The 25,345-nt window shown below is 51.7% G+C and overlaps 14 protein-coding genes across 14 annotated transcripts; 7 read left to right on the top strand and 7 right to left on the bottom strand.

Annotated features, from left to right (window-relative positions):
* Positions 1-315: 315 nt before the first annotated feature.
* BO87DRAFT_425774 (uncharacterized protein) lies at positions 316-1,045 on the top strand (the record flags this gene model as incomplete). The annotated part of the gene is made up of 3 exons (XM_025627326.1): positions 316-414; positions 482-791; positions 906-1,045. 3 exons carry the CDS (start codon positions 316-318, stop codon positions 1,043-1,045), a joined length of 549 nt encoding a protein of 182 aa, XP_025480006.1.
* On the bottom strand, positions 855-3,041 carry BO87DRAFT_458885 (uncharacterized protein). Its single transcript, XM_025628901.1, has 3 exons — positions 2,318-3,041; positions 2,180-2,257; positions 855-2,118 (listed from the first exon to the last, which is right to left on the bottom strand). The coding sequence occupies exons 1-3, from the start codon at positions 2,658-2,660 to the stop codon at positions 1,085-1,087; spliced, it is 1,455 nt and encodes a 484-aa protein (XP_025480005.1). The 5' UTR covers positions 2,661-3,041; the 3' UTR covers positions 855-1,084.
* Positions 3,042-3,242: 201 nt separating this feature from the next.
* BO87DRAFT_458884 (uncharacterized protein) lies at positions 3,243-4,124 on the bottom strand (the record flags this gene model as incomplete). Its single annotated transcript, XM_025628900.1, has 2 exons — positions 3,243-3,934; positions 3,998-4,124. The coding sequence occupies 2 exons, from the start codon at positions 4,122-4,124 to the stop codon at positions 3,531-3,533; spliced, it is 531 nt and encodes a 176-aa protein (XP_025480004.1). The 3' UTR covers positions 3,243-3,530.
* A 2,093-nt stretch (positions 4,125-6,217) lies between these two features.
* BO87DRAFT_49391 (uncharacterized protein) lies at positions 6,218-6,830 on the top strand. The gene has a single exon (XM_025629334.1). It carries the CDS (start codon positions 6,337-6,339, stop codon positions 6,661-6,663), a length of 327 nt encoding a protein of 108 aa, XP_025480003.1. The 5' UTR covers positions 6,218-6,336; the 3' UTR covers positions 6,664-6,830.
* On the bottom strand, positions 6,645-9,288 carry BO87DRAFT_376404 (CAAX farnesyltransferase subunit beta RAM1). The gene is made up of 7 exons (XM_025623290.1): positions 8,359-9,288; positions 8,088-8,243; positions 7,960-8,034; positions 7,772-7,899; positions 7,603-7,720; positions 7,278-7,553; positions 6,645-7,213 (listed from the first exon to the last, which is right to left on the bottom strand). The coding sequence occupies exons 1-7, from the start codon at positions 8,892-8,894 to the stop codon at positions 6,928-6,930; spliced, it is 1,575 nt and encodes a 524-aa protein (XP_025480002.1). The 5' UTR covers positions 8,895-9,288; the 3' UTR covers positions 6,645-6,927.
* A 2,643-nt stretch (positions 9,289-11,931) lies between these two features.
* BO87DRAFT_49350 (uncharacterized protein) lies at positions 11,932-12,392 on the top strand. The gene has a single exon (XM_025629332.1). It carries the CDS (start codon positions 12,007-12,009, stop codon positions 12,238-12,240), a length of 234 nt encoding a protein of 77 aa, XP_025480001.1. The 5' UTR covers positions 11,932-12,006; the 3' UTR covers positions 12,241-12,392.
* On the top strand, positions 12,389-12,968 carry BO87DRAFT_49382 (uncharacterized protein). The gene has a single exon (XM_025629333.1). The coding sequence runs from the start codon at positions 12,546-12,548 to the stop codon at positions 12,882-12,884; it is 339 nt and encodes a 112-aa protein (XP_025480000.1). The 5' UTR covers positions 12,389-12,545; the 3' UTR covers positions 12,885-12,968.
* A 76-nt stretch (positions 12,969-13,044) lies between these two features.
* On the top strand, positions 13,045-15,477 carry BO87DRAFT_308096 (Zn(II)2Cys6 transcription factor domain-containing protein; the record flags this gene model as incomplete). Its single annotated transcript, XM_025619418.1, has 4 exons — positions 13,045-14,175; positions 14,225-15,076; positions 15,125-15,323; positions 15,377-15,477. 4 exons carry the CDS (start codon positions 13,045-13,047, stop codon positions 15,475-15,477), a joined length of 2,283 nt encoding a protein of 760 aa, XP_025479999.1.
* Positions 15,478-16,024: 547 nt separating this feature from the next.
* On the top strand, positions 16,025-17,123 carry BO87DRAFT_376401 (protein tyrosine phosphatase-like domain-containing protein). Its single transcript, XM_025623289.1, has 3 exons — positions 16,025-16,630; positions 16,696-16,838; positions 16,912-17,123. Exons 1-3 carry the CDS (start codon positions 16,191-16,193, stop codon positions 16,971-16,973), a joined length of 645 nt encoding a protein of 214 aa, XP_025479998.1. The 5' UTR covers positions 16,025-16,190; the 3' UTR covers positions 16,974-17,123.
* On the bottom strand, positions 16,879-18,705 carry BO87DRAFT_49342 (adaptin-binding domain-containing protein). Its single transcript, XM_025629331.1, has 4 exons — positions 17,943-18,705; positions 17,654-17,813; positions 17,262-17,570; positions 16,879-17,202 (listed from the first exon to the last, which is right to left on the bottom strand). The coding sequence occupies exons 1-4, from the start codon at positions 18,522-18,524 to the stop codon at positions 17,123-17,125; spliced, it is 1,131 nt and encodes a 376-aa protein (XP_025479997.1). The 5' UTR covers positions 18,525-18,705; the 3' UTR covers positions 16,879-17,122.
* A 253-nt stretch (positions 18,706-18,958) lies between these two features.
* BO87DRAFT_376400 (putative small nuclear ribonucleoprotein SmD3) lies at positions 18,959-19,924 on the bottom strand. Its single transcript, XM_025623288.1, has 4 exons — positions 19,692-19,924; positions 19,550-19,610; positions 19,321-19,450; positions 18,959-19,243 (listed from the first exon to the last, which is right to left on the bottom strand). Exons 1-4 carry the CDS (start codon positions 19,746-19,748, stop codon positions 19,141-19,143), a joined length of 351 nt encoding a protein of 116 aa, XP_025479996.1. The 5' UTR covers positions 19,749-19,924; the 3' UTR covers positions 18,959-19,140.
* Positions 19,925-20,017: 93 nt separating this feature from the next.
* BO87DRAFT_435705 (phosphatidylglycerophosphatase) lies at positions 20,018-20,922 on the top strand (the record flags this gene model as incomplete). The annotated part of the gene is made up of 1 exon (XM_025627780.1): positions 20,018-20,922. Exon 1 carries the CDS (start codon positions 20,233-20,235, stop codon positions 20,920-20,922), a length of 690 nt encoding a protein of 229 aa, XP_025479995.1. The 5' UTR covers positions 20,018-20,232.
* On the bottom strand, positions 20,917-21,623 carry BO87DRAFT_49299 (uncharacterized protein). Its single transcript, XM_025629329.1, has one exon. It carries the CDS (start codon positions 21,508-21,510, stop codon positions 21,133-21,135), a length of 378 nt encoding a protein of 125 aa, XP_025479994.1. The 5' UTR covers positions 21,511-21,623; the 3' UTR covers positions 20,917-21,132.
* BO87DRAFT_49302 (homeobox domain-containing protein) lies at positions 21,624-23,819 on the bottom strand. Its single transcript, XM_025629330.1, has 3 exons — positions 23,316-23,819; positions 23,065-23,264; positions 21,624-23,013 (listed from the first exon to the last, which is right to left on the bottom strand). The coding sequence occupies exons 1-3, from the start codon at positions 23,651-23,653 to the stop codon at positions 21,737-21,739; spliced, it is 1,815 nt and encodes a 604-aa protein (XP_025479993.1). The 5' UTR covers positions 23,654-23,819; the 3' UTR covers positions 21,624-21,736.
* Positions 23,820-25,345: the final 1,526 nt, after the last annotated feature.

Below are 25,345 nucleotides of genomic sequence, written 5' to 3'. Positions count from 1 at the left end.
GATCCGACGGGACAGAAACATTTCCTCCTGAGTACAATCAACAATCACCTAAGCAAGCAGCAAGCAAGCAAGCACTGTCCCCTCGGGAATCCGTGTGACTGCAGACGAAACAGGAATCCTATCCCTGTTGATACATATATCCTTACAGTCTATCCCTTCCTTAGATCTGAGGGGACATAGTACCTAGTGGCGTGAGATATCACTACATATATCACATCACCTACACCAACCATCACTTATACCCTTTCAATCCTACCACCATATACCTCCACCCTCACCACCCAATAAAAAGAAAGAAACAGAAAGAAAGGGATAATGTCCGTCTCCCCCCGCGCCAGCAAAGAAGAATTCATGGCTGCATTAGGCCTCTCCACACACGACCCCCAACACGAGCAATACTACCGCGCTATGAGAGTATACCTCCCTCCCTATCCCCAATCCCTCCTCTCCTCTCCTCACCCCCAACTAAATAAAGGTATAGGACGAAGCAATCTCCACCTACAACCACCTGAACGAATCCCCCAGCAACCTCCTAGAGAACTACAAAGCCCTCAAACCGCCATACTTCTGGCACCACATCCGACCCGAGCGCCAGCGATGGGGCATAAATGAGATAGCGAGGAACGCGAGCCCCCTCACCAGACCGTTGTTTGCCCGTGGGATGACTACCGGCGAGTATGGGCCGAACTGGGTGGCGGGTTGGTTGCTGTATAGTGTTTTTAGGAGTAGGGATGTGAGGAATAATCGGAATAGGAGGAGGGGAGTTATTGGTGTTCAGGGGGGGGAGGATGGTATGTATACTTATTAATATTCTTTTTACTTTGGTTTGGGGGTTTGGGAATTTGGGGTGAGGGGTGTATGTGAGTTATATGTACACTGGCTAACTATGCTGTATGTATGTATAGGTCGGGCGAGTTCTCCTCAGATGGGAGTGAGACATGATGGTGGTGCTTCTGCTTCTGTTTCTGTGTCTGCTGGTGGTAGTGCTGGTGGTGCTGCCAGCAGTGGAAAGAAGGAGTATTATGATCCTGTTCGAAATGGTTGAGTGCAAATGCAACGGGCATGAATGCGGGCAGTGTATAGATCAATCTCCATCCTCTTCATCATCACCTCCTTTTCCTCTCTTCCCATTCTTCTGCGTCCTCTCCTGCTTCAACGCCTCCGTCACCCTCTCATCCCTCTCATCCTTCATCTCATCCCACTCCACATCATACTCCGCCGCAATATTCTTAATCTCCTTGCGCAACGTATTCCCCTCATCAATCAATGACTCCCACAACTGCAAATCAATCCCCTTCTCCTGATACAGCTTCTTTTGCCGCGCATTGATCGTAAAATCCAACGCCGACCGGTACGATATCTCCCGATTATGGTACAAGAACCAGAGATATCCCCCCATCAGCGTCGACAAACTCACCAGATACGTCACCGGCTCCATCGTATCCCACCCCAGATCCGTCTCAAACGTCAACCTGTACACCAAGTACCACCACATCGCCAGGATCCCCAGCCCTCCCATCGCGACCCGCTGCGCGCCCCGGTGCGCCAGCGCATCACACTCGTGCTTGATCTCCGCGATGCCCTGGATCCGTCCGGAGATCTTCCGCAGTCGCATCCGCAGGAAATACGTCCGCTCGTCGAACGATGGCACCGCCACATGGATCTGATGTACCCCGGCTGGCGCGCCTTCCACGGAGACGATGAATTCCCGCGCCCGTGCTGCGTCCCGGATGAAATCGCCGATCTCGGTGGATTGGGACCAGCGTACGAAGCGCTGCTCCCTCTTGCCACCTCCACCCTCTGATCCCTCTCCCTTCTTGCTGGGCTCCGTTCGGCGTAGATACGTGTACGTGTCGTCTTCGGTGGGGGCTCGCTTGCCTTCGCCGTCGTCGATGCGGCCCTTCTCGTCGAGCTGGTGGACTTCTGCACCGGTGCCTTCGTAGACGGCTTTTCGGGGCCGGATGGGGTGGTCTTCGATTTGGAGGGCGATGAAGGAGACGGTTGGGGGGCGAGTCTGGCCGTCTTCAGTTGTTATGGCTGGGACTTCGGATTGGATTAGACGTTCTAGGTGGGAGAGTGGTTGTTGGGGGTGGACGAGAATGGCGATTGGTTCGATATCTGGGTTGTCAGTATCCCATTCACCATCACCACTGACTGGTCATGTTATAAGATCACACACCTTTATGTTCTCCCTGAATCCCAGTTGACAGCGGAATAAGTAGCTTGAATAACCTCGATGGCGTGGTTAATAGCTTTCCTATAAGCAACCGCATTAACATCCCTATTATTTAATCTCAAAATAGAGATAGAGATATACCCTTCGTCATCGCCTCCTCCAACTTCCCCCCTCCTTCCCTCTGCTCCTCCTGCACACCCCCCGTGCGATCCCGTAGTCTCAATCTCTCCAGTTGCTCTTTCGTCCGGGTGTTTCTCATCCCACTGCCACCAGGGATTCCCGCGCGGAACCACCTCCGGTCCAGTGGCGTGTAGACTGCACCGCAGCCAGCACGGAGCATATACGTGCTAGTACCATTATGCCCCCCTCTTGTTGTCGCAGCGCCTAGTATAGCAGGGGAAGCACTGCAGGCGTGCCATTGTGTACTAGGCGCAAGTGGAAGCGCAAGCCCGACTCGATGAACTCGACCCAGAATTGACCGCATTGCGGTCACGTCATCGGCTATTGGGAGTGGAAGGTCATATATGCTCTTTATCCTGTAGTAGACGATGTATATATATTCACCAGATGAGGAGATGCCGAGGACTAAACTGGGATCAGGGGTAGAAGATACCGGTAGAAGCTAATAGCTTTGAATTAAGATTAATCTAGAATGTAATTGTCAAAGGGGTATAATAGGAGTCAAAGGTGAAGAAGTGCCTTGGAAGATAGACTTCATAACGTAGTTAGTTAATGGGTGATGTACGTCATGATGAGTCAGCTGTGATGGGTTGCTGTTGTGGAGACGCGTGTCATGTCTATTGTTCGGTTGAGGGAGGCGGAGCAGAGATTAATTTAGGATGTTAAGAAGGTTATGATGTTGTTGATGATGGTGTTTGGCGTCATTGGGGTTGAGTTGTTGTTCCTGAGGTCAGGGTCAGGAGGGTTGGTGGTGGTGTTTGATTCATGTTGAGGTGGTGGGTGATCTAGACCGCTACTATGTCTCTTAGCAGCAGCAGCAGTAGTAAGGAGTGATTTCGCCTGCATAAAGTATACAATTTATCAATTGAGCGCTCATATATCTAATCACCACCCAAGATAGTGATCGCTGGCCACCCATGCAATCAACAAATACAACAAACTAAACTATCTGGAATCAATCTCTGTGTTCCCATAAGACCAATTCCATCTTCATCATCCATATCCATACCATCACCGCTAAAAGCGACATCCAACAATTTCCATGAACAAAGAAAAGCATTTCGATCTATCTGGTATTCAAGTCATGTCGTAAATCGTAGCATCATCATGTATCCCAGTATCCCTCTGCTTCCATCCCCTCATCCCCGAAGGAAATCATCTGCTCCAGCTCCTGCTACTGTCCAAAGGCAAGCGCCCTCGTCGGTCCAACACCCCTTCGATCCAATCTTCCTTCACAACTCTCCGGACTGCTCCCACCACTTCTGCTCTCGCCACTAGTCGACATATCCGTCTCATCTCCATAGCGTCCCTTTCTTCCCGTGCCAATGGCGACCGGAATTCCCTGAATAGGCCCTCCCCTGTGTTCATGCCCAGCAGGATACATGCCGTCGTTGACAGAGAAGTTGCGACAAATCAGGTACGCGCGCATCGCTGCATTCTCCTCAGCCAGAGTCTTCGATTCGCAAACGTCCTCCGTCTGGTATTCCCGGTTGTTGACTCGGACGATGCAGGTGTAGCCGCCCCCAACAGCATAGGATTCGTAGGCGGGATCTGCCCAGTGCCGGCGTCGGCAGAGGCCTGTACATTATGTGTTAGTAACCTGCTGTTGAAGGAAAGATGACGATCGGATCGTGTGTTAACGCTCGGTCGCTCCGAAGGACGCAAATTCCCCGAGCGATCGACAAATCACAGAAGGTGTAGATAAGAAATCGCATCGCCTTGAGTCAGGAACAACCACCACCACCGTCGTCGGCTCGATCCCGGCCATTGTTGCTTTTCTACACCATGCATGCATGCATGGTGTCTGACATCAATTGTGGGAAAAACAGCGAGCATGGCCACTTGGAGGCGTTGGTCTGACCCAATGGCATAATGGAGAGGAAGGGGGAAGAGGGAGGTCGGACGAATGGCAAACGAAATCATCTACATACTTGCGAGGTAGAGAATATAGTACATCGCGAAGACCAGTAAACGGCCAATGGAAGGTATAGCCCTGGACGGTATCGGCCCAGTATTCGTTGCCCCAGCTCAGATCGAGACTGCACCAGATCCTGGGCAGTCACACCAAAAAGGTACCGGCACGAGTCTATGTTGACAGCGATGGTTGGTGCCCAATGATCACTCAGTCACTCACTCACTCACTGCCTCTCATATGACGGGCAATGGTTGCTGCTATTTTTGTGTGGTTCCTTTTTTTACAATAGCCAAAGAGCCCTGTTCACCACAAGCGGGCCGAGACGGTTGACAACGCCTAGTATAGATCAATGCAAACAAAGGGTACGAAGGACCGTGAGGGAAGGAACTAGCGGCCGAGGAGAGTCAAGCAGCATGCCTTACACTGGCGGAGGGCAGGAGAAAAAAAAAAGAAAAGAGAGGCGAAGAATATCATGCTGGCTCAGGTATAGTCCGCTCAAATAAACAGGGTGGGGCTGGTCGTTGATAATTATTCCAGTCAAAGGGGAGGAAAAGGGTAGAGAGAGACAGCGACAAAAGAGACACCGTAGGGGAGGAAGAAAATAATTACCAAAAAGCAAAAAAAGAAAAATTAAAAATAAAATCATCATTTCAATCAAAAGAACGGCTCTCCACCGGCTCATTCAACCTTCTCCACAGATTGGCCGAGGAGAAAGGCAATAGACGAATACCCTCCTCCCAAAAACGGTTCTAAACCTCACTAGCTTTGTCCGTCTTGTCGCCTTTCTGCTTGGAGAAAGGAACATGGCAAGCGCGGTCCAAACCCTGATGCGCTGGCATGGCTTTTCACCAGTGGTCCCGCGCAAAAAAGATCCAGGACGTCCTGGCCCATCGGCCACCGTGTAATTCGCCGCCGATCCAGGCGGCTAACATATTGACATGTTGTTCAGGATAAGAGCTTTCCGGGCAAATCGGTCGATTCGGTCTACCATTCTTGCTGCAGAACGTGGGCCGGTTGTTCTGGGCATGCTTAGAAGGCGCCAGTCCGTAGTCAGCGCGGTCTTTTTGTGAATTTTATTTTCCTTCATTTTCCTTGCGCGTCCCCCTCCCCTCCCGATCCTTCGGTCTGAGATGGATCCATAAACCCCGCAGTGTGTAGAGAGAACAACGACTGTCGCCCTGTCAAGCAAGTCGCAACGAACGTAATGGAAGCACGGGAGAAAGACTCAAGGAAGGAGGCGTCGTGGAATCCCGCTAATGCACATTGATGATACATAACAAGGGGTTGATGTCGCGCAGATGAATCCTGGCATGGAACCACCAGAGAGAATTGGTTGCTGGCGGACTTCTTTGTACCATGGGCCGATCGTCCCTACTGGAGGGGAAGCAGAATACCACCAATGATGGAAGAAATCCCCGTTGGACTCGACCGTAACTTACTTTTTCTCCCCTCTGGTCGGGTCAATGCTGAGACGATCATGACCCTCGACGACTCGGTAAGCCATCCGAATCCGCTTCCCTTAGTTTTAGCAGACCGCTTCCTCGGGTGCCTCCTGAGTAATCCTCATGTTAAATGAACTTGAATCCTTCCAGAGGGCCAAAGACCCAAATGTAGAAAATACCCCCCCCAAAAAAACAAAGGTTCCTAGAGGCCGGCCTCTTGCTATCAGACCTCAATTCACAAATCATCCTGGAATGTATCGGCTGCCGCGTGAAAAATCCGGATAGGCTCTAGACTGGCTGGAGTGGATCAAGCTCAGATTGGTCGAGGCGTTCGGATGTTGTTGACAAGCAGGCATCGCGGATGCAATGATGAGTTGGCAATTTCGCTTCGTGCGGCGGGGAATCCATGCCACTTCGACACGAAGTGAGCAAAGGATGAGGAGAATGGAGGAGGGTTAGTTAACCTTGCAGAGTAACCTGAGAGGCTTTTCCTCCCTCTTATTCAGCACCACCCCGGGGAATTTGGCCTTTGGCTCCAATTTGACACCCGTTGGGCCACTGCCTTTTCTTCCCTCATTTGGCTGATTGACGGGTTGCAGCATATTTGCTCAGTGTGTCTGTGCATGGTGTGTAAGTCCGTCCTTTTTCCTGGTGGCCCTCGCGTCGCGATGGTGACATGTATCGCTTGGATGTTTGTGGAAGCGAGGGCGGGTCATGGTTTCTTTCCCCTCTATTTCTTAGCCGCCTTGTTCTTTTCTTACTTATCGTGGTGTTCATTCTTGGAGGCGCCAGGGATGGGGTCAATTGTGGGAGAACGTTCAGTCAAAACTGTTCCTAGTCTGAGCATTGCCAGGACCGTTTCAGCGGGCGTTTCTAGTTTCAGAAAGTCTACTGGAGAAGACACCAAGTGGCCGAACTCTGAGCAGCTGATGTCGCACCAAACAGTTTGACCCCGGATCTCGTCGCAAGGCAGACGGAATCAGTAGATTGATCATCCATGGTAGCTGCTTCTGGCTATCTCATCTGTATGACTACCATTTCCTGGATGCTTTGATTCCTGACTGGAACCTACTTCCCCTCAGTGCGGAGGCCAGCCAAACTATCTTACATGCGTGTCACAAGCTTATGGACAATTGATTCTTACATGTGTCGTACTGTACAAAATATACTTTTCATTGATATAGTTCCCCTGCTCGATATCGGCACCCGTCCCATCACCACTCGGGCTTGATTGGACGTTGCTCGCACCATACCCGCAGGTTCTCTGCGGCCGCATGGGGTACCACGAAGATCGGGTGGAAGGCCTTCAACCGGTCCTTCTCATCGAATACATTCTGGTCGGAGGATGTGTCATCCGAAGCAGGGATGGGAGTGCATTTCCAGGAATACGCCGAACCAAAGCCTTCATCAGAGCTGATGCTGGAAGTGGTATGGTAATGATGATACTGGGCCGAGCTCAAGCCCGTCAGCGCGTAGCAGGTGTGGTACGAATCCGGATGCCTAGTAGTTATCGTTAGCCTGGCCACACTGTGGAAGGGATCGGAAGAGGAAGGGAGTTGCGTACTTTCCAGGCTTATCACGGAGCCCCCCGTACTTGGACTGGCAACAACCAAGGATATATCTGGTTAACCCTTCACGGCTGTAGAGATTGGCAGGGACCCGCTCCGGACCTGTAGCTGACTGGACCCCATTGAGGGCAGACTGAACTAATGGCCAGCAGGTGCCGACCCAATGGCTGTAGCAGCCATCCACCAGTTTATTGGTTCTCCCCGAAAACCCCCCTTCGGGGGCGTACTGTCGAGCAGAAAGCCAGCTCAGGAGTAAAGGAACATCCATGCACCTGACGTTATCAGCGGAAGCGGGGAGAATATGAAAATGCAGCCTCTTACCTCGACACCACCACTTCTGGTGGGCCCATGAGGCACAGACATGCCAAAGCACAGAAAGTATAGGCGCCATGTGCTTCAGAACCGGGGCTTCCGGAAATGCCGCCTTCGTATGTTTGGCCTGCAGCCAGATCAGTCTAGCCCGGAAGCTTAGGGATGTGGAAGCTCTTACACCTCGACAGATACTCCGAGAGGCCACTGGTAAACGTCTCAAGACCGTGCTGCCGAGCTTCGGCATCAGGGGGTAGTTCCAGTGGCAAATTCAGTAGCGAATGGACCACCATGGCGCAATAGGCGCCTCTGACCAAAATTTAGCAAAAAGCAAAAGGGGTATGCGAAGCAAGCAACGGGAGAAAATACCGCACGTCTTCTTCCCCGCCCGCGCAGACCCTAAAGCCGCCGTCAGGCTGCTTCAAACTTCCTAGCCATCTCCACCTGGTCTAGGTCAGCATGCATTGATGCTCAAGTCAGGTACCGCAACTACTCACATCGCCTCCCGATCGATCAGGTTGAATGCCTCTTCGCCTCCGACCATGGCTAAAGCGAGCACTGTGGCATAGCTAGAGGCGCAGTGGGACAGTTGCCCGTGGCCGCCGCCCATGCCCCCTGTAGGATTTTGCATTGGCGTAAACGTGGAAACGACACTAAAGAAAGGACTTAGACAATGGTCGTAGACAGAAAGACAGCAATTGAGAGCCAGAATCACAGCAGCCATGATCAATCTGCAGTTGCCAAGCGCACAGCTCAGTAATTGCTTACCGTTCACGGTATTTGGTGACATCTTCCCCCAGGAGGCTTAATCCAGCCAGCACCCAGTAGACCATCCAAGGCCGGCTTGCATCCATGCCAGCGAAGCCCTCTGGATAGTCCTCCAAAGAATCGTATAAGTAGATAAGGTGGTCATTCTGATTCAGAGCTGGCACTCCAAATCGGTTGAAAGGGCCTGCCTGGCTGTTGTGAATGCCTTTCAAGAAGGGCAAACATTTGTTGACGGTCTCACTTTGGACCTCAGAGGACTCGGTGCACAGGGCATCTAGGAGCGAAGGCAGCTCTTGAAACAAAGCCGGAACTCCGGGATGTGCTTGGGGTTCATACATGCCGCCGCCGCTGCTGTTGCTGCGCTGATCTAGCGAGGTGTGCTTTTTGGATGTAGGCGCCGAGGGCTGACGGCGACCTATTGACGAACTAGCAGATTTGGTGTCTCTACCCTGAGCGTCTGTTGGTCTGGATGTTTGGTTGGATGAGAAACGAACTTTGCGACGCGGCTTCCCTGCGGCAGCGATAACGATCGGCATGGAATTTCCTGGAGTTCGAATATATGGATTCGGGACTACTGTTTATTGGCGCGATCGAGAATGATCGAGATGAGCCTGGGTCCGATTGTTCTCCTCTTCATGAATGGAGATGACAGCTGCCATGGCCGCCCGCAGAATCCATTGTTCTTTCTCCCCGCCGCAGTTGCAAGTCAGGTGGGCCCCTCGTCGACTCCTCAGGCCAGAAGGCCCCAGTTGAGTTGGGCGAACAAACCAAGTGCGCAAGATAGATAGTAGAACCTCGGTTCCGCAAAGATAAGGCTGCTATGGGAAGACTGTATAGTTGGCTGATGGGGCATCGTTTCTTTATCCTCAGTTCCCCCCAACATCTGTCAGAATCTTACATGGTGGTGTCAACCCCATACTATGTGGTATGTTGGTAATTGGTATTTACCAGCACGTTCCCGAGGCACCACCATCTGCTTCTCTGTTTTTCCTTTTTCTTCGTGACGGATGGATCCCGTGACCCCCTTTGTTCCTTTTTTCGCAGGCAGCCAGCCCATCGCCGATGAGGAATGGATCGCCGCCTTCACTCTCCCACTCGGGCTAGCGGGCATTCCGGTCGGCGGCCGGAAGTCTTAATCCTAGTAGACTAAGATGCAGCTCCTTCAGTCTCCATGACTCGACCATGAGGGGTCAAAGGGTCTCAGGAGAGCTTCTCCTCTCCCTCCAACCTCTTTCCCCCTATCCTGTCTCTTTGTCTAGACGTTGAATCTTTCGGAAAGAAGCTCCAGTGGTTTCCCGACCCTTCCAACCCTGTCCTAGCCGACTCAAGCGACGGGATTGAGCGCGCGCATCAAACCAGGCAGGATTTAAAGTTATTGACGCTGGATTTTAGTAGTCTACAAAAAGTCTACTACCTGGACTACGTTGTCTTTGACTAAAGATTTCGGGCACTGACCATCGACACTACTGCAGATCCGCTTCCCGTGTGTGTCTCCTCTGTGACCTCACAAACATCATGACCGTGCTAATAATAAGATTTTCATGGCTGCTGCGACTTAAGCGCCAACGTCGTCAACCGGCGTAACCGTCTGGACATTGTTGGCTCTGGAGGCATTAAAGCGACGCGCTGGACATAGTATGTATGGCTTGCGGCCGCTGGCGTGGCGAGCTGCGAGTCAGAAGTCCGTGGTGCTGATATGTTTCATAGCCGGCGAATCGAGTTGTCGAGCCCCATCGGAGTGGAGTCCACGGGCTTGGATTTCATATGCAGAACGTTTCCTTACGCCTGGCTGGCTCGTTGCCTGCTTTAGGGAGGTGTGTCTGTTTCCTTTTTCCCCTTCGAGGGAGCTTCCGCGGCCAAGACCGTTTTGGTTTCTTTTTTACCTTTCTTTGCACGGCCCCGTGGAAGAGGTGACCACCCCAATGGTGCTGACATAGCCCTGCGCTTGCATGTTTGTTGAGAACCAATTTTGGATCTGTCACGTTTCTCCTCCCCATTTTACGAGCCGAGTTGGCGGTTATGGGAAATGTCTTTGTCGACCCTTGCTAAAATTATCTAAACGGGTGGGGTCACGGAAGTCACAAGGAAAAAAGTGGGAAGACCAAGTAAGAGAGGTTAGCAGGAAAAGGACCCTGTAACCACGGAGGAAGAGACATCCGCAGCATGTACATGCCAACGCGCCGCGGGATTGCATATGCCTATCTTCATGATGATGACTTACCCAGAAGGGTAGGACGAAGGGGAGTCGTGAAGTTGCCTCGACCCTTATCGACTCTCTTCATCATCTCATCATTTCATCATCGTCAGGAGAGAGATGCAGATAAGGAGGGATGATGTGCTCTTGGGGGATTCCTAGGAGGGGAATCGTACAGTAGTCGTACCTAGTTGGCCTCGAGGGGCAAGGCCTGTGGCATGCTCATGAACCTTGGAGCTACTGCACTGTCAGCCACCTTGTTGGCACGAAATCAACATGTGTGCGCCAGTGATTGCCCACTGATTGGAAGGATGGGCGTTATTGGGCCGAGATGATTATCACCTACCGTGAACTCGCAGGCCATCCCGGTCGAGGGACGGGGGGGAGGAAGGGGACAAATGGCAGCCGGGCCAGAGGCTGCTAGATGTATGTAGGTAAGCCCGGACGTACATCGACAATAGACCTCCTGTCCACCCTCGTTGAACCTGAAGTTTGCCTGTCACTGGCGAAGACTCACGCACAATACAGTTTATGTCTTGAGTTCGGTGGTACGGAGGCGTTGAGTCAGCGAGGGTCCTTTTCCGAGCAGTCGCTCAATAGTAACTCAAAGAGAGATGGGTTTAGTTTAACACTAACGGCCCTCGGGGCAAAGCGACGAAGCAGGAAAAAGAAATATTGCCACGGCCGACCTTCGATCGGAGACATTTGCCAATAATCGTGGCGCCTTAGTCAATAATGCTCCATCGAATCCAGTCTCAACCGATCTTTGACGGTTTCCACTGATCTCCCTTTCCCGAATGTGATCCCGTGTCTCGACAACGGAAAATTCCGTCCGGTACCGCGGTAGCCCAAAAGCAAGCAGGCTTTTTGTTGATGATTCCATTCCAAGGGCCTAAGTAGCACTACAGCTCAAGGTGCTACTCTGCTACTACTACTACGCTACTATATCACTAGTTGGCTGACAACAAATCATCTGCCTGATGACTTTTTCCTTTTTGGAAGGGGGGAGGTATTCATTCTGAGCGAGAGGTACTACTGACGTAGGGCAGTGCTACGCTGGAAGGCAGTTGGGAGAGTCACTGGTACATAGCCGGTACGTGGCTCGGACGTGGGACGCCAACGAGAGTAGGCTAATCCGATGCATGGGCGTATGGGGCTAGTACTGCCGTCGCGCGCATCCCATGGTCAGCAGCTACTAACAGTAACTAATCCACTTGGCCTAGTCTAGTCTTTTATTTTTTTTTTTTTTTTCCCTTTTGCTCTCTTTTACTCGGTTGGTAGGCTTCCAATTGCCCAAGATCGAGAAAGGGCTGATAATCATGAGACTTGTCAATTGAACAGTTAGCAGTACGTAGTGGTTCGATCCTAGGGCCATTTTGGGTTAACCGGTCTCTAGCATATTGTGAGATGTAGGGTCCTACGGATTGAACTTAGATAGGACTGGTGTGAAGACCATGTTGGCTCTTTTTCTCTGTTTTGTTTCTTTGCAGTGGCACTATTCTGTCTGCCTTCTTTTTTGTTGTTTCTTTTTTTTCTTCTCCAATTTTTTTTTTCTTCATGTCTTTTTTTTTAGTTACTTTTTTTTTTTTTTTACTTTTGTGGATATCATCTCGTTCTCCATTTTGGCGCCCGGGGAAGAAAAGCAGACTACTGTACGTGCTAACCTAGGACACAGTAGTAGATTGTAGATAGTAGTGAGTACTGATAGTAGTTCATCAGCTGTGGATGGAGTAACGCCACTCCAATCAAGTAGGAAAGGGTCGTGGCATTAAGCCCACCCGGGCGGAGGGGATGCAACCCAGCCTCTCTTTTCCAATTTTCCCGGGACAGAGAGGGAAGAGAGTCAGTCAGTCAGTCTTTTTGACTTCGTTCACGAATCCCCACTTCGGATGGTGATAACTCCTTCCCAGGATCCCCTAGCGTATCTCCGGCCGACGCAACTCCCGCCTCACCGCTGCTTTGCTCCCCACCGCTAGCCTGGCTTTTGCCCGCCATGGCCTCATCCTATCGCCCGTCCTCGTCCTCTTCTTCTCGCTTTGCACCCCCGGATTCTGGGCTTTCTGCTCATCCGAAGCCCTTTTCTGGTCCTCAGGCTTCATCAATCACCCATTCCATCAATCAGTATTCCCACGTCTTCCTCCTATCCCCATCCCCCATCCCCCAATCCCCTCCTACACCCACCCATATTCATCACCCTCTTATTTGTTTTTTGTACCACCCAGCGTGTGTCTATCTATCTGTCTGTCTGTCTGTCTGTCTATTTGTCTATCTGTCTGTCTTGCCGTCTGTCTATTTGTCTATCTGTCTGTCTTGCTGTCTGTCTATCGCTTGAGTTTTATTCTTATTTTTTTTTTTTTTCTACTCTCCCATCTTATTCATTTCTTTTTTTCTCCTCTCTTATTTCCCTCTCTCAAAGTGTCCAGCAAAGTTCATGCAATCCTTTCCTTTTCTCCCTCTTCACCGTTGGTAAATAGTTTCCTGTTGTCAGCATCATGTCGAATGTCGATTTATCAAGCGACGGCTTCATTGGCCTGGACTACGACTCGAGGAATTACCTCCAAGCTCACTCATGGCCCGTGGCGGTGGACCACCAGGCCTCTCAGCGATCGGATGGAGCGCGAGACATCTCGCCCTTGCAAACCAGCGGTCACGCTTACGATCAATCGGTAGCTCAGGATCCTAATCTGATGGTCGACTGGCACTTCCAGCACTTGCAACCCCACCTTCAGTACTCCCATGAGGAGGCCTCCTCCGCTCCCCAGCAGTTCACCACCGCCGCTAGCTATGGCATGTCTATCCACTCTTCTCCCGTGGATCTTATGTCTGGAGCCCACGGCCACATGAGCACGAGCCTGCTCGATGGCTCTTATCTGCCCCTCTCCGCGCCGGTCGACATGGTTCCATTCCCTTACCATGACCTCCAGGCCGACCTCATGGCGTTCCCTCCTGCCGATGGCTTACCGGATCTGTCCGCTTACAGCGCACCACAGAATGTCCTGGAGAGCAGCTCTCCCACCGACACTTACCTGGAGGTCCGATCTCTGTCCAGTAGCGACAACGGCTGGAGCACCATTGAGCCCCGCCGCTCTCATGAATTCTCCTACCCGGACCAGGGCATCTTTATCAATCCCACTCAGACGCTCCACGACCGGTCTCTGTCCGAGTCATCTTATTCCACGTCATACGGGAGCTTCGTGGAAATCACGAATCCAATCAATTCGCCCAGCTCTGACACCAACTTTGACACTGCTTTCAACCACAGCATGACTCGTCGGGTCTCTTACGACCACACCTCGCATGGTTCGCAATCGCCTACGGCGGTTAGCCCCGTGGCCATTGTGCGGCCCATTCCGGTGCCCTCCAAGAAGGCGTCGACCCCGCCTACTCGGTCCGCAGGATCAACTTCATCGGCTTCCCCTCCTAGCCGGAAGCCGTCTCGTAAGAGCCCGATCGCTGCTAAGACAGCCGAGACCAAGGTTCGTAAGCAGTCGCAAAATGGAAAGCCAGAGACCGAGAAGCGTGTTGGCAAGCGTAAGGGCCCGCTCAAGCCGGACCAACGGAAACAAGCCAGCGAGATCCGCAAACTGCGCGCGTGTCTGCGTTGCAAGTTCCTGAAGAAGACTGTAAGATAGACCCCACCTTAGCGATGCGACATGCTGATTGAGTAAATAGTGCGACAAAGGAGAGCCCTGTGCGGGCTGCCAACCCTCGCATGCGCGATTGTGGCAGGTTCCCTGCACGCGGATTGACATCAAGGAGATCGGCTATTTCATGAAGGACTGGAAGGCGGACTACGATCGTCACGTCAACTATGATTTCACGGTCGGAAACATCAAGGGATTCTCGGAATTGGAGACGACTCTCTTCATCACTCATGGCTACGGTCAAGTTCTTCCCATCAACGCCCGCGAGGTCTACGTACACGACGATCAGTGCTTCAAGGTCGACTGGGTGGAGTCTATGCACCGGGAACCGACGCCATACGAGGTGGAAACGGCCAGGCTCTCCGCTGGAATGGAAGGCATCTCGCATGCTATGCTCTCGGATTATCTGGATCGCCACATTGACGGCAACGGAACGTTTGAGAAGTTTGTGGATGACTACTTCGAAGGCACACCTTTCCTGACGCAGATGCTGAAGACGGCCTTCCGGTATTACTACCGCACGAAGTTGCCGGTGATCCGCAAGGCGTTGAAGCTTATCATTGCCTACAACCTGACGCTGCATGTTACCATGGTGGAGGGTATTGGCGAGGAGGAGCAGTTCAAGGGCAAGATCAACGACAAGTCGTCCAAGTTCAGTGGCAAGACGATAGCGCCTGTGATGGTCAACTTCCAGGTCAAGTGTGCCATGGCGAACATGTGGCGAGAGTTGCAGAAGGACGTGCTGGAAGAGCTGTCTAGCCTCTACTCAAGTGTCTACAGTGGAGAGAAGCTCAAGAACTGGCCGACAATTTTCATCCTGGCTTCGATACTTCTGGCCGTGTGGGAGGAGATGCAGTTTGACTGCCATTATCGTACTCCGGTATGTGGAATGAACGTGTGTGCAAGCCGTGATGCTGACGTGTCGCAGGATGCTGCCGCTGTTGATAAGTTCTGCAATGATATGGAGACCACACCGGTGGGAGTCATCGTCGGTCTGTTCCAGGCGATTTCACAGAAGCTGCCTGCGTTTACGGACTGGGAGACGACCAAGCACCACCACCTGCTGCACTCGAACCCCGATGTCTGCAACACGATGACCGAGGTCCGCCAACATGTTACGCAATTTGGTAAGCGCGAAACTGAATTCTGGTGCGTCTGTGCATTGCTAATATTCCTGTAGAGAGCTATCTTCGGGGCCGCAATGGTTCCAAGTTCAACCGCAATGACTTCGACTGTTTATCCAACAAATTTGTCTCCCGACTTGTGATTCGCGCAAACTAAACGACGTGTAACGAGCTTTGAGATGACGGCATTATGATTATGACACCAGCCCGGCATCAGCGAGCGCCTTGCTTTCGTACTTTCGCCTTGTCATCACGAAGCTTTTCATTCCTTTGTTTTACGAGGCTCTCTGGGCGTGGGAACCCGGAGGGCCGCTCTAGCCTGAAGCATCTGTCCGATTTAGCAACCCTTTTACCTTCTCAGTGGTATACCTTTCTCGCACAGTATTTACAATAGCGATGATGAGGATCACGAATGTCATGATATTGTACGGTCACGACCTGATTGGCAGCGGACGACGAGGGCAACTGCGTTGCCGACTCATGCTGGAGGCTAGTTCTCGCTTCATGAAGCTGCGTGTTTGCATTTGTGACCTTGATTAGCGTGTTTATAGGATGAATCATGATTAAAAGTATGAGATGCAGACCCTTAGAAAATCGTAAAAGCATTGACCATTGAACCCACCACACCACATTCCACACAGCCCAAAAATCAGTCATAAATCATCCTCGGCCCAAAATCCGGGGGAGATTACATAACCAATCCTCACCACTGATCGACGCGTCCCAACGATCCACTAGTCCCTACCTACCCTTCTACTTATCTAGCTACGCTACTTAATTTCCCTCTTTCCTTCACCACACCCATTCCACCACCACAACCACAGTACATACGTACAAACACCACTCCCCAAGGGACCCAACAAAGAAAAGATGGGACTATCTCGCCCCTACCTCCTCCTCTACAACGCCCTCTCCCTCACCCTCTGGGCAACATGCACAATCCGAGGCCTCTCGCAGCTCTTCTTCTCTCCGAATACCATCCCCCAAATATTCACGAACGTCTACCCCCTCCTCCTAACAACCCAATCCCTCGCCCTACTGGAGATCATCCACAGTCTACTCCGTCTCGTGCGCGCACCGGTCCTCACCACCGCTATGCAGGTCGCTAGTCGCATTCTGCTCGTTTGGGGAATCATGTATCCGTTCCAGGGTGTCATTGTGGGGGAGAAAAGTCAGGAGGGTGTTGGGCTGGGTGATTATGCCTTCTTGGGGTGTTTGGGCGCGTGGGGTGTGACGGAGTGTATTCGCTATGGGTTCTTTGCGTTGCAGTTGTCCGGGGTTGGGGTGCCGGGGTGGTGGGCTTGGTTGAGGTGAGATTCTATTCCAATGATTTGTTTGGGGGTGTTGATGCTAATGTTGTGGTTTGGGGGGACAGGTATAACACTTTCTATGTGCTTTATCCTCTGGGTATCTCCAGTGAGTGTCTTATGGTGTATAAGGCGTTGGGGCCGGCTGGGGAGTTGGTGAGTCCGTTGTATCGGTGGTTTTTGATTGCGGTGTTGGGGATTTATGTTCCTGGTGAGTTTATCTTTCTTCTTTCTTGGGGAGAGTGGGGGTGCTTTTATATAAGGGTATGTGCTAATTTGGGTAGGGTCGTATATTTTGTATACGCATATGATTAAGCAGAGACGCAAGGCGATGAGCAAGAAATAGGTGTGTTGACTGGATAAATTGGGGGTGGAGATAAGAGGTGTGAAGGGTTACAAGTGGGTATATGTGTATGGTATAGTGGTACTATGGTATAGATGGATATAAGCTCGGCATGATAATACACAATATAATGTACACTATATACTTGGCAACTACATCTCTCTCATGATATCACGCACGGCCTTTGCTGCAAACCGTTTCCTCTCCGCTTCGGGCAACTCGTCGCTGATATCTAATGACCATGTTAGCAAACATCCAACATCACTTATAGACACACGGAATCATCACTACCCTTGATGGCTCTCATGCGAAGCAACAGCGCCTCGACCGCATCGACGCGCAACTCCTCATCCCCTTCATCGTCATCATCATCAAACCCATCCCCTCCTCCCCGCTCAATCGCCATCCGCAACCCAACCATCTCGCGCTGCAGCTCATCCACCTCCAAATCGAACCCATTGTCTGCATCATCCAAACCTAGAAGCTCGCTCTCAAGATCATCATCAATCCCATCATTCAGTAACCCTGTCTCTGCATCCTCCGTCGCAGCCCAATCATGCGTCTCCAAAACCTCTTTAATCCGGCGCATGCCCTGTAATTCTACACCCATAAGTCAGCATCACCCATCACCACCCATCACATACCCTCCAGACGCAAAGCAAAAAGAGAATAGATAAACATACCACCATACCGATTCCTCCCCACCTCCTCCTCTTCTCCCTCCTTCCCACCCCACCTCACAACCTCCATTCCCATCAACCCCATCTCACAAACCTGATCTTCCCACCACCCCTCCGAAAACACCTCATCAATCTCCAACACCAGCCCATCCTCATCCTCACCCTCACCACCTACCTTCCCAGAAGCCGCTGTCTTCGTCTTCTCCCCCACCAAAACAACCAACCCGGGCACCTCCCCCACCCCACCCCTCTCCTCCTCAATCAACGCCCTCACTTCCCCCACAGCCCTCACGAACTCCTTCAGCCCGCGCACATCAGCCCGATCTTCCACATCATCTTCCTGCTGTGATTCCTGCTGGCCGGGTACGGGGTCCATCTGCACGGGGTTCCGGAAACAGATCATCACGGCGCCGATAGCGTCCCGCACAACTTGCGCTTCGGGGCTGGAGAACTCGGCTTTCCATTGCGTGGGGGAGATGGTGCTTCCGGATGCTGAGGGGGTTGGGTCGGAGGTCTGGAGAGGGATCTCGTCTACCCAGATTGGGACGTCGGCTGTGTAGTACTTGTTTGAGAGGTGGAGGGGCGGGTGCGTGGTGTAGCCGGCGAATGTGGTGGTGATGGTGGTGCTGGATGCGAGGGAGGTGGTGGATGAGGCGGCGAGGGTGGAGGCGGAGGAGAGGGTCGGGGTCGGTGTTGGTGAAGCTGATGCTGGCGCTGTTGGAGGAGTGGTGACGGGGGTGCCTGTTAGGGAGTGCAGGAGAGGAGGGATGATGGATTGGGAGTGCGTGGTTGGAGTGAGGATGAGGAGGCGGCGGGGGTTGGGGATGGGGGTTGGTTTGGTGGTTGATGTTGATGTGGATGTCGTGGGTGGCATTTTCGGACGTTGGTTTGGGAGGGTTTGTTTGAGGTGGGGTATGTGGTGTAGGTAGGGTTGCTGTGTATTTATCGTGAAGGGATAAATAAGAGTTGAGGAGGAGAGAGAAAGTTGGACGGGATGCGGGGAGGGCGGCGGAGTGAGCTCGGAGGTGGTTTGGTTAGGAGTGATTGACCTCGTGTTGATATTCCTTACCATGTTTCATGCCCTCTTGCAATACAATTTATGCTTTGGGTTATTCACAATGTTGTAATGATGTATTCGAATTTGCTCGTGTCGTTGGTATTGATATTAACCTATCACATCAGCTAGCTAGTTAGCTGTATCTATCTCATCACTACACCCTAATCCTCCCAAGGAACACCCTACGAAAACCCAGTAGCACTGCCACAATCACACACCCTCCATCAATGCCCCCCAAAAAGCGCAATAACCCAATCAACTCAATGTATTTAATATGATATCAGACCCGACGACCCAGACAGCCAAGCCAATACGAGACAAGACAAGTTTATAGATACGAAAAAGGGGACACACAGAAAGCAACTTGAATAGAACAAAATAGTAACGCCGCACCATCCATCCATCCATCCACTAATATCCATATCGTATTTTTTTAACCCCGTCTCTGTCCCCTCGCCCTCTGCACCGTGGCCTTACCACGAGCAAGACCGACACCGCGACCGCGCTGGCCTCGTGAGCGGAACATGGGAGCGTTCCTATACGATAGTAGTTAGCATTGCCCATACCCCAATACCCAATAAACATGTAAGAGGGAGAGATGGGGGCAGCGAACCTAAGCATATCCGGCACAATGAAAAACTTCACATGGCTTCCCCGAATGTACACCTGGTCGAGATGTGACACGCGGCCGTCGCGCGCAGTGACCGTGATATCCTTCAGTTGGACGTTCATGTTGTCCTCAGCTGTAGCAGAGGAAGTTAGTGATGGGTGTATTTGGGATTGTTGTATTGGAAAGGATGGATAGGTGTAAAGGAGGAGGACGAGGAGGGGTGTGAACGCACCCTCTAGGAGTTTTCCACGGTAGACAACCCCGGACGTGATCTCAAGTGTGACGACGTGGCCCTATACAAACCATCCCAGCGTTAGCTTAATCGCAATACACAGATACAAGTTAACAACTCAAAAAGGAAGGATAGAACCAACCTGCGCCTCATTAAGAAGCTTGATCGGGATACCGATCGTGCTGGTCAACTTGCCCATTGCGGAATGTGAGAAATTCTAGCGAAGCCGTGCGGGGAAAAGAGATGAAAGTCGGAGAAGATAATATAAAGCAAGCTGAAAAAGAAGCTTGACTATTATTCAAAGGCGTGTTAAATCAGTCAAACGAAGACAGAATGGCAAGGGAAGGGAAGGTTGTCTTGTGTCTGGCGCGTGCGATCCGCCGGCGGAGAGTTTTGCGGCTCTGCGGTGCGGGAGACTTCTCGGCCAAGACTAGTCTTCTTTCTTCCCATCTTATCCTTCCTATCATCCATCCATTGCTTCCATTCCAGCAATTAATCTGATACACATTAAGCACCAATTCTCTTCTCACTTATCCCCCTCAGATAATAGATCTAGATCTACTATGCATTAAGATCTACAACAAACCACCACATTACTAAAACCATACCCCACTAAACAACACCATCTACAACCTACAAACTACAACCACCACCACCTCCCAATTCCTCCTCCCAAATCCGCCATGCAACCCCCCAACAGCAACCTCCGCGCCTTCAACCTCGCGGTCTCAACCCTCCTAAAAACCCCCTCCAACTTCCTTCCCCACCTAACCATCCCAACAATCACCCACCTACCCGAAAACCTCGGCCCAGCAGTCCACCCCAACGCCCAAAAACCCCCGGCCATCCGGGCCCTCGTCCTGGACAAAGACAACACACTCTGCCACCCGAAAACCACCTCTTTTCCATCCGAGATCATATCGAAGCTGCACGCGCTACGCACGTCCCCAACGTCACCTTTCACAGCCGATAACTCAATCTTGATTGTCTCGAACCGCGCGGGGAGTCACCCGCGGTATGATGCAGAGGTGCGCGAGCTGGAGAAGGAACTGGGGGAGCTGCAGATCCCCGTGTTTCGGCTTCCCGAGGGGAGCGAGAAGAAGCCGTTTTGTGGGAAGGAGGTGCTGGAGTGGTTCCGGGAGAGGGGGGTGGTGAGTAGCGCGGATGAGATTGCGGTGGTGGGGGATCGGTTGGGGACGGATGTGTTGATGGCGGTGGAGATGGGGTCGTGGAGTGTTTGGTGTCGGGATGGTGTGACTGAGGGGGGCAGGGAGATGAATTTGTTGGAGAAGATGGAAGTTTGGGTTGAGAAGTATTTGAGGGAGTCGAGGGGGTTGAAGGCGCCGGTGCCGAAGGGGTGGGAGGGTCAGTAGATGGTTTTTGGTTGGTTTATCTGGTTGATTTAAATACGATACCCCTGTATACTACTGTTACTATGTGCGAGTTGATAGATTGACACTACTGTTTTATGAATGTATTCGCTACGAGCAGCGCGTGGGGCAGTTGGTGGTGTTTCATGGTTCAGGTCGGACCTGAGAAATGTCTCCATATCAGCCGTGCGCACAATCCGGACGGAGGTTGTCTCAGCTCCGCCTCGATAGTGGCACCATTATCAATGTGCTACATGACAGGATTGCTTCAAGCAAAATATGCAGACGCCAATCTCGGGACGATAAATAACCATCACAAAGGGAAATGAGCAAACGATTCCTAACCCGCCAACCCAGAAGAATCCAAGAAAATAACCGAATGTCGCCATCTGTCTGACTTTCTGGCATAACCACGTTAAACCCTGACCAGGTATAAACAAAATGAAAAGAAAAATTGTCAGGGCAGAGAAGAAAATGAAAAGCCCAGCTAGCCTGCTGGGAAATGAGAAATGCGAATGAACGCTCAGGACCAGCCCCGGAGAAGGTTATTAATACAGAAGACGCTGAGAACATAATCAAGAAAGGATACATCCTCCCGTCATCGTCGATTGGCCATACATCACGCGGATGTCTGGGTATCTCATCAGTCCGAGTGGAGGTACTCGAGACCAGTGGCCAGGAAAATTCGAAACATTGAAGATGCGGAGATTTGAAGATCCGCGCCAATGTGCGGTGCTACCCAAGGGTAGATAGAGATATGGCTAGGCCGATGGCCGAAGACAGCCAACGTCAATACGGGTCATAGCATGTTCTGGCTTCAGGAGCCAGGGGCCATGCCGTTGGGATCAACGTTCTCCAGGCTCAGGCTCTGGAAATCGCCATGGACCCCGGGGGATGTATGGCCGGACATGGGCTGCATGGGTAGATCGTATGTGTTGGTCTCAAGACCCATAGAAGCCGGAACAGCGAAGTTCATGTTATGCTTGGGATAAATCCCATTCATGGACATGCCATCATCCGTGTAGTTGGGCTGATGTTCGTTACCCAGACCGTACATATCTTGAGGAGCGTGCGAGATGTTCGACAATGGAGGAGAATGGTTCGCAATCATAGGATCGGCATGACTGACGTTAGAATAAGATGCTTGGGACGCCACGGTTGAGTCAACAGCGGGCGAGACGAAGGGAAGGTTGAAGGGGGTCCCCATGTTGGTAGCAACAGGAGTTGAGTCACCGCCGGCTCCAGTGCTGAAAAGCCCAGGGCTGGCAAAGTCTGATGGGGAAGCTGTCGTGGTAGCAGACATGGGGTGTGTCCGCGGGTCGAACCCATAGGAGGCAGAGGTATCTATCCGAAGGTTGACAGCCAAAGGATGAGTCGACTGGGGAACGGGAGCAAAGATACCCGTATCCGCATGGTTGAACTGAGCCGGAGTCTGGGGCATGTTATAGTGGGCAAGAGGAGCCTGCATGGCAGAGAAGTCGACAGCTACCGGAACTGAGCGACTCCTCTGGCGCTTGTGTCCGCGCATTGCGGGAATGTTCAGGTGAGCATGGCTCTCGGGGAACACGCTCAAGAAGGCCGGAGCGAATTGATTCGGCTGCGATGCAGGACGCTGGATAAACGGAGGGGACATGGGCGGGTTCATGGCAAAGTTGTTGTACGCAAGGCGGTTCTGGAAGGATTCCAGGGACACTAGCTTGGCAAGTTGCACGCTGAGAACCTTGGGATGTCCCCCGAGATGGTGGACCAGGATTTGGCTTGCCTGCTGATCCTCGGTGAAGTCACCACACTGGTAGAATCCACCAGAGTTGGAGGAGTCCATGTAGAACAGTGGGGGGCGGTTCAGCTCAACGACAAGACCGCCAGGTCGCGGGGGAGCACCGTTTGCCTGAGGAGTCTGGTCGCCCGACTCCAGTGTAATGTTCTTGATGTAGGCAAACGGGTACTCGATCTTGTATCCAGCAGAATCGTTGTTGATGTAGTACGTCATGCAGGCCTTCTCAGGGGAATAGAATACCACCAGATCCATCGCGTTCTGTCCGATACGTCGCCAGCTACCGATAGTCAAGGAACGGCAGGTGAAGTGATGAATAACTGTGATCGTCAGTATTCATCGCAAAATAGCAATAGCAGATTTAAACGTACCAACTTTGCCAGAAGGAGCCGACTCATGGGGATAAACACCACCGGTTCCGTATCCACCCGTGCGCCCAAAGGGGTCCCTTGCACCGGGCTTAGTTGGGTCGAATTGCATGGCCAGGTACTGGCGCATCGACTCGGGAATAGAATCACAGCCTTCACCCGTTTCGATGCTCTTCTTAGCAAGCATCTTTATTTTTGCGCGTCTACAGATTCGGTTAGCAGCAGGTAAGGAAATGATAGTAAGGATCACAAACCTGTTTTGGAACCAGATCTGGACGGACCGCTCAGTCATGTTGATTTCTTGGGCGATTCTTTCGCGCGTGGCTGCCGTGGGAGTCGGGTTCTTGTTGAATTCCAATTCGAGGGTGACCAGTTGATCCTGAGTCGCCCGTTGGCGCTTGTTGTTCTTCTGTTGCTGGGTCAGCGTGCTCTTCCGCTGAGGTCGACGTGCTGAAGCGGAGGCGGCCGTGGTGGAGTTGGACATGGCCGGGGACGGGCTCGAAGTAGTCGACGAAGACGAAGTCATGGTAGAAGCGGTGTTGGAGGAAGAGTTCGACGTAGTCGAAGGGTCAGGAGTGTCTGTCGAAGACATGTTTGCAGGGATTGAGTGAAGTTGAATGGTAGGAAATGCGATACGACCAAGTTCGTAGAAAGGAGATCCCGTGGAAGGAAAAGGAGTATGGGTGGTGTGACGATCCGGCCGACAGTCAATGAGGATTGGGGAGGGGAGTTTCCGGATCTCTGAAGCAGCTTCAAGCGCCAGAGAATGCGGATAATGTCAAACGAATGGAAGCGCTTTGGCTGGAAACACGTCGAGAGTCGAGGGTTCCGATGAAGCAAAGCGCAAGAGAGAAGATGAGCGCGTCGCAGAAGCGTCGGGATGAGAGGGCAATCAAATGTCGTGGGAATAATATAAACAGCTGACCTAGGCAGCTTGGAAGGGAAATATGATCCTTGCTCTTCGCAACCGTAATGGGGGAGGCTGTACGTGAGATTGAGATATCAAAAGTAGATCGGTACAGATTCGGAGGGGGGCCGGTGTTTGGTAATGGCGAAGGTCTGCGTCAATGGGCGGCCCTGAGGTAAGCGAAGATACAGCTAGATTGAGAAATAGATCGTGAAAGAGTGAAACGATCGACTGAAGCGAGCGAATGTAGTTGAAAGAAAGAATGGAAGGGGTGAAAAACACAAAAAAGAGTGAATGGGAAAGGAAAGAAAGATGCGAAGATGGTCGGTGGGAAGGAAGGGAAAGGGAGGAAAGAAGAAGAAGGGAAGAAGAAGAGACAAACGGGTGGAGGAGGCAGAGGAGAAAGCGAGCGAGCGCGATGGTCAGGAGATGGGATGGGGGAGGGCCCAAAGTGGTTAGCGGGTTCAGTAGTTGGCGCTGGACTGTTTTGGCACCGGCTGTTCCTGACTTTCTCCGTGGGGCTGGCCGCCTCTCTTTTTTCCTTTTTATTTTTTTCTGCCCTTTATTCCCTTTTCCTTTTTCCTATTATTTCCTTTTCGGATTATTTGTTTCTTTTATTATTAATGATCGATTTATTTTTCCTGGTATAGAATTTTTTGGCGAGGCAGCTCCAAGAAGTAGTAGTAGTTGTGAGTCAAGGAGTAAGTAAATCACCGTAGCTCAATTCACTCAGAGCATTGAAAAATCAATCCTCTTTTCCCTTTCCTCTAATTCATATCTCTCAGGATCAACCAAATCCTTTGAGTATTTATTCTCCCACGATCTAGACATTGTTGATCGAAATGAGATTGTTATGGTCACGATATGCTGCTGCTGCTACTACTCCATCCGGAGGGGATAAAACATCTGGGTTGTTACAGAATTTCACATGGCTTGAAGCAGGACCAGAATGTTACAAGACCACCACCGCCCTCCACCCACACCCACCGCCTTGTTTTAGCCCCTGCATCCAGTCACGGCATCTGCACCTGCTGCCCGACGTTGTTGTTTGGGATTCCAGCCATCCAATAAGCATTCTCTTCCGTGCCTTTCTGCATGGATGTGGACGTTGAAGACTGCGACCTCAGGATGGTTTAGGTTATGCTCGTACTTTCCCCCTCCCCAGTCAGTCACTCTGCGTCGCTCCAGCAGAAGATACCCAGCAGAGGAAAGTCGGAACCGTGTGCCTAAGCAAGGCAACGACCAACCCAGCCGAATCGGAGCATCATCCCCTTCGACCATCTATAGCCATAAATAGCTACCATGCTCGCGATCCCAGTCATTTCTAGATGCAATTATGTAGGGACCAGCAACTAAGTCATGTATTGTCTACCTCCA

This window comes from Aspergillus neoniger (genome assembly GCF_003184625.1).
Source record: "Aspergillus neoniger CBS 115656 unplaced genomic scaffold BO87scaffold_15, whole genome shotgun sequence".
Classification (NCBI taxonomy): Eukaryota; Fungi; Ascomycota; class Eurotiomycetes; order Eurotiales; family Aspergillaceae; genus Aspergillus; species Aspergillus neoniger.
This window is presented reverse-complemented; position numbering and strand designations above follow the sequence as displayed.

Coding starts and splice junctions, on each gene's coding strand:
- BO87DRAFT_376400 (XM_025623288.1), bottom strand. CDS start 19,748: ATGGGCAAGTTGACCAGCACGATCGGTATCCCGATCAAGCTTCTTAAT. Junction 19,611..19,691: donor AGCTTCTTAATGAGGCGCAG/GTTGGTTCTATC, acceptor TGGTTTGTATAG/GGCCACGTCGTCACACTTGA. Junction 19,451..19,549: donor CCGTGGAAAACTCCTAGAGG/GTGCGTTCACAC, acceptor CCTCTGCTACAG/CTGAGGACAACATGAACGTC.
- BO87DRAFT_458885 (XM_025628901.1), bottom strand. CDS start 2,660: ATGCGGTCAATTCTGGGTCGAGTTCATCGAGTCGGGCTTGCGCTTCCA. Junction 2,258..2,317: donor GGAGGAGGCGATGACGAAGG/GTATATCTCTAT, acceptor GGTTGCTTATAG/GAAAGCTATTAACCACGCCA. Junction 2,119..2,179: donor GATTCAGGGAGAACATAAAG/GTGTGTGATCTT, acceptor CTGACAACCCAG/ATATCGAACCAATCGCCATT.
- BO87DRAFT_376404 (XM_025623290.1), bottom strand. CDS start 8,894: ATGCCGATCGTTATCGCTGCCGCAGGGAAGCCGCGTCGCAAAGTTCGT. Junction 8,244..8,358: donor GTCACCAAATACCGTGAACG/GTAAGCAATTAC, acceptor TCCTTTCTTTAG/TGTCGTTTCCACGTTTACGC. Junction 7,554..7,602: donor CCAGAAGTGGTGGTGTCGAG/GTAAGAGGCTGC, acceptor TGATAACGTCAG/GTGCATGGATGTTCCTTTAC.
- BO87DRAFT_49302 (XM_025629330.1), bottom strand. CDS start 23,653: ATGTCTTCGACAGACACTCCTGACCCTTCGACTACGTCGAACTCTTCC. Junction 23,265..23,315: donor CAGATCTGGTTCCAAAACAG/GTTTGTGATCCT, acceptor CCGAATCTGTAG/ACGCGCAAAAATAAAGATGC. Junction 23,014..23,064: donor GGCTCCTTCTGGCAAAGTTG/GTACGTTTAAAT, acceptor TGACGATCACAG/TTATTCATCACTTCACCTGC.
- BO87DRAFT_376401 (XM_025623289.1), top strand. CDS start 16,191: ATGGGACTATCTCGCCCCTACCTCCTCCTCTACAACGCCCTCTCCCTC. Junction 16,631..16,695: donor GGGTGGTGGGCTTGGTTGAG/GTGAGATTCTAT, acceptor TTGGGGGGACAG/GTATAACACTTTCTATGTGC. Junction 16,839..16,911: donor GTTGGGGATTTATGTTCCTG/GTGAGTTTATCT, acceptor TAATTTGGGTAG/GGTCGTATATTTTGTATACG.
- BO87DRAFT_49382 (XM_025629333.1), top strand. CDS start 12,546: ATGGCCTCATCCTATCGCCCGTCCTCGTCCTCTTCTTCTCGCTTTGCA.
- BO87DRAFT_49342 (XM_025629331.1), bottom strand. CDS start 18,524: ATGCCACCCACGACATCCACATCAACATCAACCACCAAACCAACCCCC. Junction 17,571..17,653: donor GGGGAGGAATCGGTATGGTG/GTATGTTTATCT, acceptor TTATGGGTGTAG/AATTACAGGGCATGCGCCGG. Junction 17,203..17,261: donor TCGCATGAGAGCCATCAAGG/GTAGTGATGATT, acceptor CATGGTCATTAG/ATATCAGCGACGAGTTGCCC.
- BO87DRAFT_49350 (XM_025629332.1), top strand. CDS start 12,007: ATGTTGGCTCTTTTTCTCTGTTTTGTTTCTTTGCAGTGGCACTATTCT.
- BO87DRAFT_49391 (XM_025629334.1), top strand. CDS start 6,337: ATGGTGTGTAAGTCCGTCCTTTTTCCTGGTGGCCCTCGCGTCGCGATG.
- BO87DRAFT_49299 (XM_025629329.1), bottom strand. CDS start 21,510: ATGTATCCTTTCTTGATTATGTTCTCAGCGTCTTCTGTATTAATAACC.